We start from the raw sequence: 18,239 nt of genomic DNA, 5'->3' as shown, positions 1-18,239 counted from the left end.
GTTTGCCGCATTAAACTGATTACGTTTACGCATCAGTTCGCGTTTAACTTTCTAGAAAGCGATTTAAAGCTTGAAAATGAACTAGAATCAAAATGTGAAATTGTAAAACCAAAATAAACAAATTTTTGAGACCAAAACACATTGTTTCTTTGATAAAAGATAGTTTCCTACATTGTGTGTGTTTATGGAGCACAAGTGTCACACCCCCCCCATGGTGGATGTTCAACAAGGGCCCCACCACCTCACCATTTTCTTGAATATTATAATTGGTGTTGTTACAAAGATATTAGACACTAGAAACATTGTATAAAGAAATGTTGTAGGATAAAAGAACAAAGAGCCTTAGACTTCATCACTTTTCACTAACTCAAAATTCAAACCACAATACCTCTTGATCATGATTTTACATATTATATTAGTGGTTAAAGAGTATATGTAACTTAAAATCTAAAGATCACACCAAAACAAGAAGATAAACATAAGAATAAAACTCAAAATCACGAAGATCTAAGTTGTTTAGTATATGTGATGAACTTGTTTGTTGATTTCTTGAGTGTATGGTGTAGATCACCACATAAAAGCTTGCTAGATGATGATTTAAAACATGATCTAGCAAGTATGAGGATGAATCTTGAAAGATCCATGATGATCATCCTTTATGTTAATATGAACTTGAATATAAACATGATTTTGTGTAGGATGATGGTTCCTACAAGTTGTAAGTTTTAAAAGTATGGGATTTTAAACATGAAAGTTTCAAGAAAACCAAAGTTTACTTACAAAGAACATGGTTTGAGCTTTAAAAGAAAATAAACATGCTTCATGTGTTAAAATGGAACCATTAAAGTGTAGAAGACATGAAAAATTCAAGCAAATGAATTTTTGTAAAAATGTGTTACAAGTTGTGAAGATTGAAATTTTGTAAAAATGATTTTTATGGAATAAAAATCATGTTTTTTGTGTTAGTAAACCATGTTAAACATCATGTTAAAATACTACAAGATTTTACAAAACTTCAAGTTCATACCTTATTGTAGAAATGTATGTTATGGCATATGGTAAGTTGTAGGATAATTGTTGGTGAAATTTTGAAAAAGAAATGATATGCTATTAAGCATGGAAACCTCCATTTTCAAAGGAAACCATGGCAAAATTTTTGTAAAAATTCATCACTTAGAAAAATATGCTTAAACAAGTGTTTACAAGTGATTTTTTATTATGTTTTTAAATATAAAAATTTTCCATACTTTTTGTTATAAAAATTACAAGTATGGGAGGGTGATTTTCAAGAATAAAAATGACTAAGTATATATTTAGGAAAATATATATTTAGAAGTCACAAAATCATGTGCTACATGTATATTACTTGTATTAGTTATACTAAAAATTAGCAACTTGAAAAATAAAATAAAATACCACACCAAAATACTAAAAATTGTAATTTCAAATATTACAAAAATCACAAGAAAATAAATATATAACTTGCACACGAATATTGGACGATTCGGACAATGGACATTTTGGACTATATATATATTCCGTTAATCTAATTTGTATCTTGACAAATTTGGTAAACGGTATTTTCGAAGCCGAACAAACGACAAAGTATGAATTTTTACCATTATTATAAGAATATATCATATTTTATAAAATTTGAAAATATATTACTTTTGGAATGGAAGAAAATATATATTTTCATAAACAACTCAAAAATATATTATTTTGGTGAAAACTAAACAATATATTTTTCTAACTTTGATCTTAAAAATATATTATTTTTAAGGTACATGTAGAATACATACTTTTACCAAAATAAAATTTTTAGATATTTTTCTATAAAAATTCTCTTAAAATATATATATTTTAAGAATATAAAGTTGGTAATTTTTAAATTATGCAAAAACAATATTCCGGAAAATTATACATAAATTAAGTACAGAATACTTGATAAATACAAGAAAATACGTATTCATATACGTATAAATACATACTGACATACACTACCAACACTTGGTAAAATACGGATAAACAAGTATTATGCACAAATACGAAAACACAAAATAACATACACATAATACAAGTATACCTATACTTGAAAATAAATATATATGTGAGAACCATATGACAAAACAAGTTAAAAACATATTATTTTTAACAATATTCTGAATAATTGTATGGAAATAAATTAAGTTAAAATATCCCTATTTTAACTAATATATACAAATTTGGAATTATATAATTACGTATACAACATACACCAAGCGTGTAACTCAAAGTATACCAAAATTCCAAAATAAGTCTTAATAAATAACTAAGGCTAAGATTCGTTACACGACCTAAGTGTCTAATAAAACTTAGCACGTGTGTAGGTAGTAATACGACTTGAGGACATCCACTTTGAGTACACATGGTTACGGACGCAAATTTGTGAGTTCATGTCCCCCTTTTCTCTTAGCTGTTTTCAGATTTATAACTCTCGGGGGTGAAATACATGTTTCAATGGTATGGTTTAGCTAAGAAATGAACTGTTAGATCATGTGGATGGGTAGGCGCACTCTTAAGTATCATTAATCTAGTAAAGAACGAGGGGCAGGAGTGGTAGATCTATCGGGTGTAGCGAGCCCCACTCATCGGTCCTTGTGTGGCCGCATGTAGTGATTATGTCGTTCCAGCCGGGTGGACCGGAGGAAATTCGCTAGGTTTGGATACTTCCTACGCCGTCACACACATATTAATGTTCTTGCAAAACATTAATGATCTGTTCATATACGCTTTACATACCGGTTATCAGAAGAATTCTCTCAACTTTTTACAAGTTTATTTGGAACTCATACAAAACGCATGAACTCGCTCAACTTTTGTTGATTGTTTTCAAACTTACATGTATTTCAGGAAACTAGATGGATCTTTGGCGCTGATGTTGTTTTCAAGCTGTAAATTTCAAGTTTAGATGCCATCCACTTTTGAAGGGTTTGATTCGTATATCCCATCCTTGATGAGATGTAGAATGCAAAGCCTCGTGAAATTAGCCTTTTGTCAAAGAAGTCCTTTTATAGAACTACTTATCTTTTGATGTATTGTAACCTAAACTTAAACAACTTGTGTTGTAATGTTTTAAACTTATGAATGGATGAACATCATTTTTGTCATATAGTTGTTTATTATAATCGAATACAATGAAAACTGATCAAGTCACACGTATACGCTTCCGCAAAAGTCAGGGCGTGACATCCGACAACCACCTGCTGCCTCGTCGCCCAGTCGACACCTCCACCTCCTCTGCCACCACCACCACATCTTCGTCACCTCCACCTCCTCCGTCGCTCCCACACAACAACCACCTCCCTTCTCCACCCCAGCTGCAGCCGCCGGCGTCGGTTGTTGGGTTCCGGTATCGGTGATGAGTATTGCAGATCCAGGGGCGGCTAATTTCTTCTAATCTGCAAATTCTTATTTTTTTGTTTAAACAATCGTTTTGCATACTGGACCAGTGTCAATTTACATAATTTGTAATGTTGTTTTAATTTTTTATAGTTTCTTCATGATGAATTGACGTCAATCTTTTTTTTTTTTTTTTGCTGTTCATAATCCCCAATTTAATTATGGTTTATTTGATGAAAGTTTTGGCTAATTTTATGTTGGTTGTTGCTGATTGTTGGAAACTTCCCGTCGACATTGGTTGTGTGTGGTTATATGTGAGATGGTTGTGGTGGCTACGAGGAGGTGGTGGTGGTGTATGATGGTTATGGTGGTGGTTGCTTTTAGAGAGGGAGAGAGACAGGTATTGTTTGGTTACAGAAGTTAAAAAAAACAAAAAGTCTTTTTCTTGCAGACTGCAGAGGTTTGGTCCACCTCTTCTGCTACAGATGTTTGCAGATGTGGTCCACAGACTGCAAATGTTTTACCTCTGAAAAAACAAACAGCACCTTAGGTTGTGCATACTAGCTTGCAATTTAACTTAGTATACGAACTGGCATGTCGGATTTGAGAACCTTTTTATTATATGCTATGTAAAACCAAACATGTATGCTCTCCGACCTAGTTTTATTGACGGATACATTAATATATGTTGCAGGAACTTAGCTTGATGCACGTGAATCAACTTAGGATGGATTAGAAACGCACTCAATTTTTAGTTATCTATTTCTTTTCGTTGTTTATGTTTAAGTTGCAAAATGTTGTATTTCCATTTCCTGACACTGTACTTCGGTTTAGTATGAAATGAAATATTGTTTACTTAAATTATTCTCACAATTAGTATGTTATGAAGTCTCAAAAAATCTTGTTTTTTTCTGCCTCGATGTTTCCGCCTTTGGTTGAGGTGTGACACACAACTTGTGAGTTCTAAACCCTAATATTTTGAAACCTCCATAGTACTTCATCCACTTTTCTGAATATAAAATTGACATAAAACGGAATATAAAGGAGAGAAATTTCAAAAAAGTACTTCAAAGTCGTTAACAACTCTCGAAAGGTCAAAGATAGTCCATATATAATCATATCTCAATAAACTAACTAGTCTTCGAATGTAGTCAGAATATATCTTTGATAATAGTACATGTATACATGGTGAGTAATATAAGAGCATCACCATTATACGAGTCGTCAAATCATCACTTACCTAAAGTTGTCCCCAAGAACCTCCTCCTCTATCTAGACCACACATCTTTACTCTCTTCTCTTGCAAAAATCGTTATGGCCTGCCATGGACAATGCGTGGCCAAGAACCTTGTGTTCCCTCTCTCTATTCAACTCAACATCGATCTGTATGGTGGGCCTCTCTCTCTTTTCCGTTCGTGAAGGTCGACATAACCTATTGCAAATACTCTAAGTAATCCAAGGTATCGTGTGAGTTTTTCTAATAGTAATGATTTTTTTTTATTTAAATGTTTTAGCAATTTAGTGAGTGTTCTTTGTCGCCAAGAACCTTGAGCATCAACATTGGTCCATACAAGTTAATATAAAAACAATTAAGTTATGGTTTCTTATAATTTTAGAAGTTAAATACAATAATAACAATCATACTCAGTAAAATCTCACAATTTCAAAACTATTGGTAAAATTTAGAGATGATGTATGCAAACTACACCTCTATTCCAGATGATAATAGAGACCTGCGTCTAGGGAGACCCCAAATCTAGAAACTCTATCTTAAAATAAGAGAAGTGTATATATATATATATATATATATATATATATATATATATATATATATATATACATATATATATATAGGGGAAGGTTTAATTTTAAATGAGAACGCTAAATATTGTGAGAACCGTGAGAACAAATGCAAAAACCGCGAGAACTTAGTCAAAAACAATTCAAATTTTTTTTCTACACGTAGCATTATTATTATTATTCGAATACAATGTTAGAAATTTAATTTACACGTTTAAATTTACGTGAATTCGTAAATAAAAAAAATTACACATGGGTAAGTTTGTCGTTTTCACATGTGTAAATCTGTTATATTTACACATGTGTAAAAAAATCTTAAAAGAGTGATTTTGAAAGGAGAAATGAATTATTTGATGTTGTAAATTCTTTTTTTTAATGTTGTATCTTAATTACAATGAGGTTTGTATTAAAAAAAATTGGTTTTGATTGGTTTTTTCATTCGTTCTCACGGTTCTCACAATATTTAGCGTTCTATATATATTATAGAAATATAAATGTTTTTTAAATTTTCTTAGAAGTTAATTAAAACAATCATTTAGTTCAATTCATAATTGATTAAATTAATTATGACAACAATATAGGAAAAGAACTACACAAAATGTAAGATAGAAACTCTAGGACCAAATTAGTTTAATTTAGAATATGAATTTAATTTTTAGGTAAAATTACAAGTTTTGTCCTTTATTTTTATACCATTTTTTAGGTGGTGTCTTTTTTAACGAATGTTGAAAGGCGGTGTCCTTTACTAGGTATTTTGTTGGAAGTTTAGTCCTTTACACCCAACCCAGTTAAAAAAACCTTGTTAATTGTTGACAGGCGGTGTCCTTTACTAAGCATTTTGTTGCTAGTTTAGTCCTTTACCTAGGTATTTTGTTGCAAGTTTAGTTCTTTACATCCAACAATTAACAGGGTTTTTTAACTGGGTTGGGTGTAAAGGACTAAACTTGCAACAAAATACCTAGTAAAGTACACCGCCTATTAACATTCGTTAAAAAAACACTGCCTAAGAAGTGATATAAATATAAAGTACAAAACTTGTAATTTTTCCTAATTTTTAATACTTAAAACTAGACTTGAGAGGAATAATAATATATGAAACATCAAAATAGTTCTGGTTTATTAATGTTTGGACTGTGCTACTTTCTTACCGGTTACCATCCCCACTTTTTCTTGGTGGGGTGGGTTGGAATAAGGAAAACTTACAAAATACATAAAAGAACAATATCTGAAGCAATCTTTCCAAGATCTAAATTTACACACTATTTTCAATTTCAAAAAAGAAAAATTAAACAAAAAGAAACATAAGTATCATGGATTCTCAACCAGAACATTTAAGAAGAAGAAAAAATATATATGTAACTGAACTAATGGATCAAGTCAAGGGTGAGTTGACTAGAGCTTGAGTGACAAATCAAGTTTCTGAGACTCATCTTGATTGGTCTTCAACTCCGGCCACCATAAACCACCAACTTCATCCTTAGCCATTGAACTCATTCCAGTCCTAACCACCTCAAACCGCCCAACACCACCGTGGGACGGTGGAGCTCCGGCCAGGCTTGAGGGGTAGCCTGCTATGTTGAGCTTCCCTATAGCTGGTTGCTGATCAACATGAGGTCTTGATGACCATCCTTTTGACCCATAAAAGCTCTTGAAACCCGAAGAATTCGAAGCCGAAAACATAGAATTAGAAGGTTTGTGGATCATTGAGTGTACCTGAATTCCAAGTGATCTGTGACTGTTGTTGTTGTTGTTATAGCCATGAAGAGGAAGTGAAGAAAGGGTAGAACAGTAATTTTGATCATGGTGGTGTTGTTGATGCATATATGTGTGGCCAAAAGCTGCAGCTGCTGAAATCATTGGATTTGAAAGAAACCCCATTCTTTGGCTTCTTTTTGCAAGATTCCTTTCCCTTTTGTGGGCATTTTGGTGACCCCCTAGTGCCTGTGAGCTGTAGAACTTTCTTTGACAGTAGTTGCAGGAGAAAACCCTAGGCTCAGTTGAATCTGATGCTTGTTGTGTTGTACTTTCTGATGAGTTACCCATGTTGAAACTATCTATAAGATTCAGTTCTTGATTCAATCTTGAACCATCATCATCATCATCATCATCTAAAGTTTGTGTCTTTGTTTCTTGGTCATCATCATCTTGTTTAGGAGCATCACAAGTTCCAATCTTCTTGGCATCTGGCAATAGATCATATGATATTTCCATGAGCTAGCTAGCGTACAAGTAGTGTTTTAGGGCCTCTATCTTGGGTTGAAGGGGCATGTGAAACTGAAAGGGGGGAAGAAATTGTTTATGGAAAGTGAGTGCTTTGTGCTTTAAGTGGAAAAATACTATGTGAAAGAGATTTCCTAGATAAAGACTAAAGACATGATTTGAGTTAAAGTACAGTATAATTTTAGGTAAAGCTTTTCATCTGACTCACAAATAGTTGAATATCATGCACTACAGTCTAACCATGTTACTATAGTTATACCCTATGCTGGTAAAGTTGTACCTTCTTATAGATTTAATCATTTTTATTCTAGAGGAAAGAAGGTTTCACCTGAGGCAAATATAGTAGCCCTAATCTATCACAATCATAATGCTAAACATGATATCAAATAGTTTCAGTATCTTTTAGTATGAAAAGAGAGATATATTACTATGTGACATTTTTTTTTTTGAAGTGAGATGTATGTTTAGCATAATAACTCCTTTAAATTCATTTGTATTTTATGTCGTTAAACATAAAGATTTAATAATTTTACTAACAAAAAATTTCCAAGATCATCCATCTATCAGGGACATTAATTTGTCTTTATGCATGTTGCCATGTTGGTGTTCATGTGCAAACTCCAACTCTTCGTTCTATAAAGGGGTTGTTTTTTAATCGTATCCATACAAAAAAGATATAATTTATTACTTTTCTTTTCTAAAAAAATAAAAATAAAAGATTGCACCAATAAAGATGAATGCACAAGACCCTAGCAACTCCATTAACATTTTATTTTTTAACGTATATGTGATATCGCTGACACGTGCGTTGTAACATGAGAAAATGAAATTAAATATGTTTACGTCCTTTTTACAAGATATATAAAATAAATATGTAACAAAGAAGTTATTAATATTATATAGCTAACAAATAATAACCGAGATCTTTTCGTATCCTTGACATCCTTATATTGCATGTTGCTTTTAATATACGTCATGTTGGTCGTAAGAATTCGACAGTTAAGGTAAAATATTTATTTTTATAAACTTACCTTATGTGGTTGAATACAGGAGTAAGTAATTCACGTACGTATGTTCGTTAAGTTAAGATAATTGAAGTTTCAGATAAAATGGGGACAAGACCTGTCTCTTAGTCATTTGTCATTGGACAAACAACAAAACAGCAGGTGGGAACTTTGAAGACATCCAATCACAAGTTAACTGGCATCTAAGGAAGAGCATCTTTCTTAAAAGGAACACACCACTCCTTTTGGAGAATCTACACTGTTAGTGCAACTTTGGTACAACTTTCATCTTGCAACATACTACTATTGCTATTTTCATTATTTTTTCCTAATATTCTGATACCTTTTTCCACCCAAAACAAGTAAATGGTGATTTTCAACAGGGAAAATTGAGTTTGAATAATGATAGTTAACTACTCATTTGATTGTAGTTTTTCCATTATCGGTTGATTCGAATAATGAAATATAAGATGTCAACTCTTATACATGTCGTATTCCATTATTGATTTCTCATTTCATTTCCTTGTATATTGATTTGTTTGATACTCTATCTTTAAGACGTAGAATTATGTTGTTAAATTCTTATTTGATACTTTTTTTTGAACGGTGACTTTCTTTTTGAGTGACCTAATGTCACACCGCCTAATCGGCGGCCCTAGCCAAGTCTGCCCAGACTTACGTTGTCTTAACCGGGCCCGCGCTGGGTTGGCCAGACGTGGTTACGGCGTTCCCCCGGAAACCATACTGCCTCCACACGAGAAGCCTCGCTGAAGTAACAGCCGGATGAAAACCGGGATGCGGGTCAGGATCGAACCCCCCCCCCCTCCCCCGGTGGGTTTGTCACCATCATTGCCCAATATCCACCCCAATATGACACAAGTAGGAATTGAACTTGAGTCTTCATTGGAAAACCCAAATCTCCTACCACTAGGCCACAAGTGAAGGATTCTTATTTGATACTTATATACACTAAAAACATATATGATCATAAAACAAACTAGTTAACTCATCGATCAAAGGTTGAGCTTTCAGCTTGGATTAGAAGTGTTCCTCATGCCAACTCGGCTATAATTTTTATTGGCCCGAGTTTGAGCTGATGTAGGCTCAATTCAAACTCACTAGTTGAACTACTCTAATTTAAATGTTTAGTAACGACCACTAATACACATGATCTAGTAGGTAAACAACGGTAATATATACAATCCACAACTTATGATGGTTCATTGATGCGTGCTAATACAAACTTGGTTGTCGTTGATGGGAACTATTTAGCGATGGACTATCACTCGATAATACGTTAGTGATTTTAAAGATAAGATTTCCCCTTTGGTTTATGACACCCTATGTCTCAACGGAAGGATTGCGGAAACGTGGTGTGACCTTTAGGTTACGTAGCCACTATTGACAATAAACTAAAACATTCATTCAGATTCCATTAAAGAACAAAAGTAATTGTCTAATCACTATTACATCAATTTATTTGAATTAGTTCAAAAAAAAAAACAAAGACATGTAATAGTCATCCTTGGGGTGATTACTTACCTGAAATACATGCTTAACACTGTTAACCAAAAGGGTTGGTGAGCTCATGGTTTATATATATAAGCAAGTAAAAACACGTGTGAATATATCATACACAATTATTTATAACTACCAAGAGTCATTCTAAGTGCAGGATCCGGTGTGTTTAGACGGAAATTTAAATAAAATACTAATTCGGCATAAATTTTGGCAGCATAACGTTTAAGTCAGCCCATTTGTATTAGCTTCCAAAATGTACCGAAAGAGCATACATCAATAAAACTAGGAGAGAGCACAACTTGATCTCCTCTCAAATCCTAAACTTATGAAGGCAAGCGCATGACACTACTCTTTATAGGAACATGCTCATGCGCTCCTACACGCGTATGAGTCCTGCATGCGTAGGACTCTTGCGCACGTAGGACTCCTGCCCACATAGGACTCCTGTGCAGGTTCATGTCATACGCCCCTAAAACACACTAACCTATAAAATATTCAACACACGCTCTATGTAGTCTATTCGACAGTGGCGGACAAACGCAAAATACATCAACAGATTCCCCCTTTTATGTCATCATTGAATCTTGATCTTCAAATATGAGAGTCGTGTTTAAATATTCTTCAACTTCAATCAAGTGTTTTGAATATCTTCAATAAATTCCACCTTGATTGAAGATTCGGTCTTGCATTTGATCCAATGTATTCCCCGTGAAATGACACTGCGGGTCTTTATTTGCACGGTTTCCGATACAATCCTCTGATTTGCTAAACTGTGATCTTCACGAATATTAACTGTAACACCTCGTAAAATCGTGTCCAATTACGTATCGACACATGTCCTTGATCATAAATATGTCAAACGTTGACTATTGTAGGTCCCTTGTCGGAGGATGACGAACCTCAAACCTTGTTATACTAACCCACTAGCGAGTGCGGAATCCAAGCTAGCAAGCAAACCGGGATGTAACAAGTATAAAGCACAAACACACAAGGTTCACCGATTAACACCAATGTATTAATACGTATGAAGGTTTCGGTTACAAGCACAATGTTTACAAATCTAACTTGCAAACTCTCAAGTGTGTGTGAGTTATCGGACAGAATGCTCTCAAGACTCTATCTTTTTGTCTGTCTCTCTATGTGCATCTAAGTCTCAACTCAACACACTGCATGGGTATTTATACCCAGCCCATGATGTCTGGTCCGAAGGATCCGATAGATGGTCCGAAGGATCATCTATTGATGACAAAGCATTCGAAGGATCAGCAGGGACCTCGAAAGATCACCTTTCGAGATCTATCATTCGAAACATATCTTTCGATGAGATCGAAGGATCCACATTATCCTTCGATCTCTTATCCTTCGACACAGAACATCTTTCAACATTTTACAAACTGTTGTCCAAGTCAAACCGGAGGATGGTTGACTTGGTCAACTTACAACACTAATCAGGACATCGTTTACATCGTGACCGAATACAGACAAAGTACAGACACAAGTGCACTAACAAACTCCCCCTTGGCTGTAGCTTTGTCTTTATCTTCTATAGTTGTAGACTCGTCTCGAACTTCGATGGTCTTTGGTCTTCGAGTTCTCAAAACTCTGATGTCCTTTCAAGTCTTCAAAGTCGGAGGATCTTCAAAGTCTTCACGTATTGAAAGCAGAGAGTGTATCAACAAACTACCCGTATCATGTAGGAAGTGTGTTGACAAACTCCCCCTTGGCATAAGCTCCCCCTTGAGTTATGCTCGTGAATGACTTGATCTTTATGAAGTGAGATCCTTGTGGTGTTGATGATGGCCAGCGGCAACTCGATCATCTTCATCTTTTGAGCGCCTTCTCGTCGTGTCTTCATTCCAAAGCTTGTCATCGACCATGTTCTCCCAGCCTTTAGAATCTGCACATGCAAGAAATCTAAACGCGTAATGAGAACAACTGCTTGGAATATAGTTAACATAAACAAATGACTCACGAATGACCATGTCATAATCAAACACTGTCCGACAGTTTGAAAGTTTAATAAATTTGTCAATTTTAGTTTTAACTTTCAAAACTTGCAAATTTTGACCGTTTATGAAGATTTAGTCAGTTCGGTTTTCGTTTAGGTTTCAGGTAACGAAGACTAGAGTTCCAACACCGTACGATCGAAAATAAAGTAGAAATAAAATCTTTTTGGCTTTTATAAAGTTTATATTAAAACTCACCTAAAATCTTTTTGGTATTTTTGAAATTAAAAGGCAACAATTTTAAAATCCTTTGAGTGTTATCAAGCGACATCACCGCTAATGTCGTGCTGATATGCACCAAACGACGAAACTGTTTAAAAGAAAACAATAAAAGTTAAGCAGTAAATAAATATATACAGACATTCTTTTTGCGAGTTTCGAGGGTAAGAGAATCATATCAGTGTACGGTCATGCCAAAACACTCTTGTTGTTCAGTTAGTTAACATTAAGATAAGCATCCTATAACAATTATCGGTATTGTTGTCCACTTAAGCTCAACTTATCAGATGTAATCGTGGCGAGAGGATACGTTAAGGTATGATTTATACTTACCGACCGGTGTTCATCCACATCACGACACATTCCCGTATCAAGGTATGCACGAGGATTCATCTTACCGGTGAGTATACCGATTATCATCTGTTTGACCGTATAAGCTGTGAGATACTCACTTATTTTGATTTGAAAACAAGCCCTATGTGATAGAATCACTTATTGATGAGGAACTTGATTTTCGTATGCATGAGGGCACAGGTGCAAGTCCGTGAACAGGTCAGTACTTCCGTACAGCAGAGAGACGAACTTGACACCCGGATAAATGTGATATTTTATCACTTATTTGTTTGGACATGTGATTGTTTATCACTTATTGAGGTCGAATGCAGTATGCAATATGTACACGTATGTATAGTATAATGGAAGATCTAGACTTGCGTCCCCGTTATTTTTCGGTAAAAGATACAACCATGATACCCAGATGATAAGCAGCATAAAGACCGAATATCTCAGAACCTCGGCAATCTATCAAACGAAATTTCGGTACTAAGACCATATGCCAATGAATGGTTCCCACCTGGTCTTCAGTCGATTAAAATTTATATCACCCTGCACACTTTAAAATGATTGTGAGCCTACCGATACATCTTATATAGAGCTGCTTATCGTTTTTCATTTAAGGTTTAAAGAGGTTTGGATAGACCACTGATGTACTATCATTTTCTCTTTTGCTCTCCAGGAAACTCATTTTTGTTTTTCTATTGTTTTTGTGTTTTTGAAATTTTTCGATGTTTTTGGATTTTCCGATTTTTGGATTTACTCCCCCTAAAATCAATAAACTAAGAGAAATTTAAAACACAAAGATATTTACAAAAATGATTTTCCGATGTTGGTTTTACTCTTGCTTGACCTTAATGTCGTTTACCAATAATAAAAAGTCAAATCTTGATTTGTCAAATGCTTTGGTAAATAAGTCGGCACGTTGGTCATCGGTGTGGACCTTAACAACATCGATTAGCCTTTTCTCAAAGCAATCACGTATGAAGTGATATTTGATTTCGATGTGTTTGGTCTTTGAATGCTGCACAGGATTTCTAGTGATATCTAAAGCAGCAGAATTATCAACATAAATAGGAGTAGTTAGGAATTCAAAACCGTAGTCCCGCATTTGTTGTTGGATCCAAAGAACTTGGGAGCAACAACTTGAGGCAGCAATGTATTCAGCTTCGCATGTTGATGTAGCGACACGCGTCTGCTTCTTGCACTGCCATGTGACTAGGCGATTTCCTAAAAACTGACATCCAGCCGTTGTGGATTTACCGTCGATTTTGCATCCGCCAAAATCAGAATCACTGAAGGCTACCAATTCAAAGTTATTATCCCTAGGGTACCACAGACCGGTGTCAGGGTACGCCTTCAAATAACGAAAAATCCTTTTAACAGCAGCAAGATGTGAGGCCTTCGGGTTAACTTGATATCTGGCAAGCAGGCACGTTGGATACATTATGTCTGGCCTTGATGCTGTGAGGTACATAAGAGATCCGATCATTGCGCGATAGTTTGAGGGGCTAACAGCTTCTCCCTTCAAGTCAGGAGTAATTCCGTGATTAGTTGGCAATGGGGTACCAATGGGCGTTGCATCAGACATCTGGAACCGGTTCAAGATGTCACCAACATATTTAGTCTGATGGATGAATATCCCAGACTCTGTTTGTTGTACTTGTAGGCCCAAGAAGAAGGTCATTTCCCCCATAGCACTCATCTCGAATTTATCCTGCATTATCCGCTCGAAATTCCTACACAAGACATCATTAGTAGAACCAAAAATAATATCATCAACGTATACCTGTACCAGAAGAAGATCTCCATCTTGTTCTTTGATGAAAAGAGTACAGTCGATAAGACCTCTTCGAAAACCGTTTTCCAGCAGATAGTGTGATAAGGTTGCATACCAAGCTCGCGGTGCTTGATGAAGACCATAGAGAGCTTTGTTGAGCAACCAAACCCGATCGGGATGGATAGGATCTTCAAAACCTGGAGGCTGTTCGACATATACCTCTTATTCAACCACACCATGTAAGAATGCACTTTTCACGTCCATCTGATAAACCTTGAATCCTTTGAAGGACGCATAGGCTAGAAAGATTCGAATTGCTTCGAGACGTGCCACTGGTGCATACACTTCGTTGTAGTCGATCCCTTCAATCTGACGAAAACCTTGAACGACTAAACGTGCTTTGTTTCGGATAACAACTCCGCGGTCATCCTTTTTGCATTTGAACACCCAACGGGTACCAATCTTCTTGTATCCAGCAGGTTTCTCTACGAGTTTCCAGACACCCAGCTTCTGGAATTGTTGCAGCTCTTCCTGCATTGCTTCAACCCAAGCGTTATCCTTCAAGGCTTCTTTCCACGTTCTTGGTTCTTCCTGTGAGACATAACACGCGAAGGACCAATCGTTTTGTTGCCCGGATTCTCGAATAGCTGCATACAAGCCTGCATTGTTGTTATTTCGCAACATGTTTCTTGTTTGAACGCCACTTTGCACATTTCCAAGGATGTTTTGTTGAGGATGGGTATTATGAATCCTTGTTTCTGGATTATCTGGAACTGGAACATTTATACCCAGGTTGTTAAGATTAAGATCAACAACCAAATCAAGGCCCGGAATTGACGAAGAGGATGATGCAGTAGCCTCAGCTGTTCTATGGGCATCCACTGGAGGAGTACCCTCTGAAGTACCATGAACTGCTGTTGTTGGGGCTTCCTGATCTGCATCTACAAATTCATCATCCTCTGAAGATTCGTTCAATTCGTTTGCATCATGAAAATCCTCATTGTTGAGAGTATTATTGTTCACCGAAGAAGATGGTTCTTGATTAACAAGAATTGGACGAACCACCGGTGAAACTGTTGCATTGTCACTCTCGAAAAACATCCTAGCCGCAGCATTTTCTTCAACGGCTTCAACATTGATCGAATTGAAGAAGTCATCGTACTCAAACATCCAAGGTTGACCCGGATTTTTGACTGGCAAGGTGTGCCTTTGTACTCTGACCTCAGACCATTCCTCGACCCTTTTAGTCTCTAGATTCCAGACTCGTAAGTTAGGGGTGGCATACCCAAGAAAGTATCCATCAATTGCTTTTGCCCCAAACTTTCCATTAGGATCGATGATCGTGCATGGAGCTCCAAACGGTTCTAGATAAGACAAATCTGGTTTCCGTTTTTGAAGAAGCTCAAAGCAGGTCTTGTTGTGCCTTTTGACTGTAAGGACTCTGTTCAATGTATAACATGCAGAGGCCACAGCTTCAGTCCAGAATGGAATGGGCAACTGTGACTCTACCAACATTGTCCTAGCAGTCTCGATCAATGTGCGGTTCTTACGTTCAGCGACACCATTCTGTTGAGGAGTATAAGCTGCACTAAACTCATGAAGAATGCCTTTTGAGGTGCAGAACTCCGTCATGGAATGATTTTGAAATTTAGTACCATTGTCGCTACGTATCCGCCTAACCTTCAACTTATACAAATTCTCAATCTGAATGATCAAGTTTTTGATGATGCCAAAGGTTTCACTCTTGTGTGCCATGAACGCAACCCAAGAAAATCTTGAATAATCATCAGTTATCACGAGACAGTATTGATCACCCCGAATACTCTTGTGCTTGACAGGACCGAACAAATCCATGTGCAAACGTTCAAGAGGAACTGCCACCGTGTTGATCTTCTTTGTAGGGTGCTTCTTCTTTGTTTGCTTTCCTTTCTGGCACGAAACACAGACGTCTTGAAGATGGAAATTTTTGAGGGGAACACCATTCACCAATTCATTTGAAACCAAATGATTCATTTTGCGTAAGTGAATGTGACCCATTCGTCTGTGCCAAGAGATAGTGTCTTTTTCTGTGGCTTTCGAAACGAAACAAGTTGCTTGTGCAGACGTAGTAATAGCTTGGCTCATATCAAGGACGTACAAATCATTTATCCTTGGAGCCGACAAGAGAATCCATTCTTTTGGAATTTTGAAGCCAGGTTTCAGCACATAACATCCATTAGCATCAAAGTGTACTGAAAATTGCTTGTCACAAATTTGAGAAACACTAAGAAGATTGTGATCAAGTTGTTGCACAAAGTTGATCTTGTCAAAGCTGACAATCCCGTTGGATATCATTCCTTCACCCGTTATATATCCACCTTTATCTCCAGCAAAAGCAACATAACCTCCTCTAATAGATTTAACGTCGTAGAGAAGCTTCATGTCGCCCGTCATGTGCCTGGATGCCCCACTATCAACAATCCAATGACTACTGACAGTTCCTCCTGGAACACCCTGCACATGAACTCAAATGAATTAGTTGGAGATGGGGACCCAAGCCATTGTGGTCTTGGGTCTTCCATTTTCATCAATGACAATAACTTCTTGTCTTTGATGGTTGGTGAATTGTGATGGTCCCCTAACCGATTTAGGTTTCCAGGTCTGTTTTGTTTTACCAGTGTCTTTCTTTAAAATTTTAACTTCTTGATTGTTTGAAGTTTTAGAATTGTCTGGTTTTACAGCAACAGATTGTTTTTGAACCACATCAGTTTTAATTGCTTTTTCAATCTTCTTGACCTGTTGGCGTTTCTGTTTCTTTTCCCTTTCTTTTGCAAGTCGGGGATCTTGTTTTGTGGAAACAGATGGCTTATGGTCAGTCTTGCCACGAGGATCATCAACCTTTTCTTTTTGCTTATGAAGATATGGACAATTACGAATAATATGTCCAATGGTTCCACACTCAAAACATGATCTTCGTTCTACAAACCCCGAAGCATCATGTGATCGCTTAGCCGATGATGTTGAACTTTGTGAACCCGAGGTACTAGGCTTTGAACTGTCTTGTTCATTTCTTTTCAAAACCGTAGCTTTCTTGACAAAATCTAAGTTAGATTTATTTTCAAACGTTTCAATTTTGTCCGTTCCCGTCGATTTCACAAAGTTAACGTTTTTCTTCTTCTTTTGATTCGGCTGCTTTTGGACTTGAGCCGGTGATTTTCCTTTGGGCTTGGTGTGATTTTGCTGTTTTGGCACTGTTGGTAAATTCTTGTTGCCAAATTATTTTCGAATTTCAGCCTTTGGAATAGGGGGACACTGTGTGACTGTAACACGTGGTTCTGTCTTTCCCAAAAACTTACTTGTCGAATTTTCAAAGACTTTACAGATTAAGGATTGATTAACATTCTTAATGGGAAAATCTTTGTCTGAGTAAATTTTATCATCACCAACTAGAGTGTACAGCAAATTCACACTCTCCGGCTCTTCTGCAGATGAGGACTCAGTTGCAACAGTCTTAGCGGGCTTCACAGGGGGATCACATAGAATGTGATTCTCGAGAGGTATGTCCTCATTTTTGGCTACCGCATCAGACTTTGCTGGGACAGTATCATCAGATTCATCATCAGAAGAATCAGCATCCTCAATCACAACTGGAGGATCTTGATTCTGTTCAGCACTTACAAATGTATCTGCTGACACATCTGAATCTGAGGATACTTCCTTTTGGTATCCGAGTCCTGCAGCAAACTCTTTCACATCTAGAGGCACAGATGGTTCAAAGAATACCCTGTCCTCTTCGTCAGGCATGGCATCATAATTGTGTCTAACTGGTGGTGGACATTTCTTGTAGCCAATGCATGTGACATCCCTCTTTTCCTTCTGAACATCAATGATGTGATCCAACACATAGCTAGAGCTCAAATAACTGTCTAACTTAAGCTGGATTGCATCGCTTTCTGTTTTCACACAAGCCATCTCTTTTTGCATAATCTCCAGGCG

General features: G+C 36.3%; 1 protein-coding gene across 1 annotated transcript; it reads right to left on the bottom strand.

The window, feature by feature from the left end:
• Positions 1-6,370: 6,370 nt before the first annotated feature.
• LOC110898005 (zinc finger protein 1) lies at positions 6,371-7,564 on the bottom strand. Its single transcript, XM_022144740.2, has one exon. The coding sequence runs from the start codon at positions 7,390-7,392 to the stop codon at positions 6,574-6,576; it is 819 nt and encodes a 272-aa protein (XP_022000432.1). The 5' UTR covers positions 7,393-7,564; the 3' UTR covers positions 6,371-6,573.
• Positions 7,565-18,239: the final 10,675 nt, after the last annotated feature.

The sequence above is a fragment of the Helianthus annuus genome, chromosome 13 (assembly GCF_002127325.2).
Source record: "Helianthus annuus cultivar XRQ/B chromosome 13, HanXRQr2.0-SUNRISE, whole genome shotgun sequence".
In the NCBI taxonomy this organism is placed as follows: domain Eukaryota; kingdom Viridiplantae; phylum Streptophyta; class Magnoliopsida; order Asterales; family Asteraceae; genus Helianthus; species Helianthus annuus.
The sequence above is the reverse complement of the archived record's forward strand: the minus strand, read 5'-3'. Positions and strand labels throughout refer to the sequence as shown.

Bases quoted from the DNA above. Each gene is read 5' to 3' on its own strand.
- LOC110898005 (XM_022144740.2), bottom strand. From the start codon at position 7,392: ATGGAAATATCATATGATCTATTGCCAGATGCCAAGAAGATTGGAACT.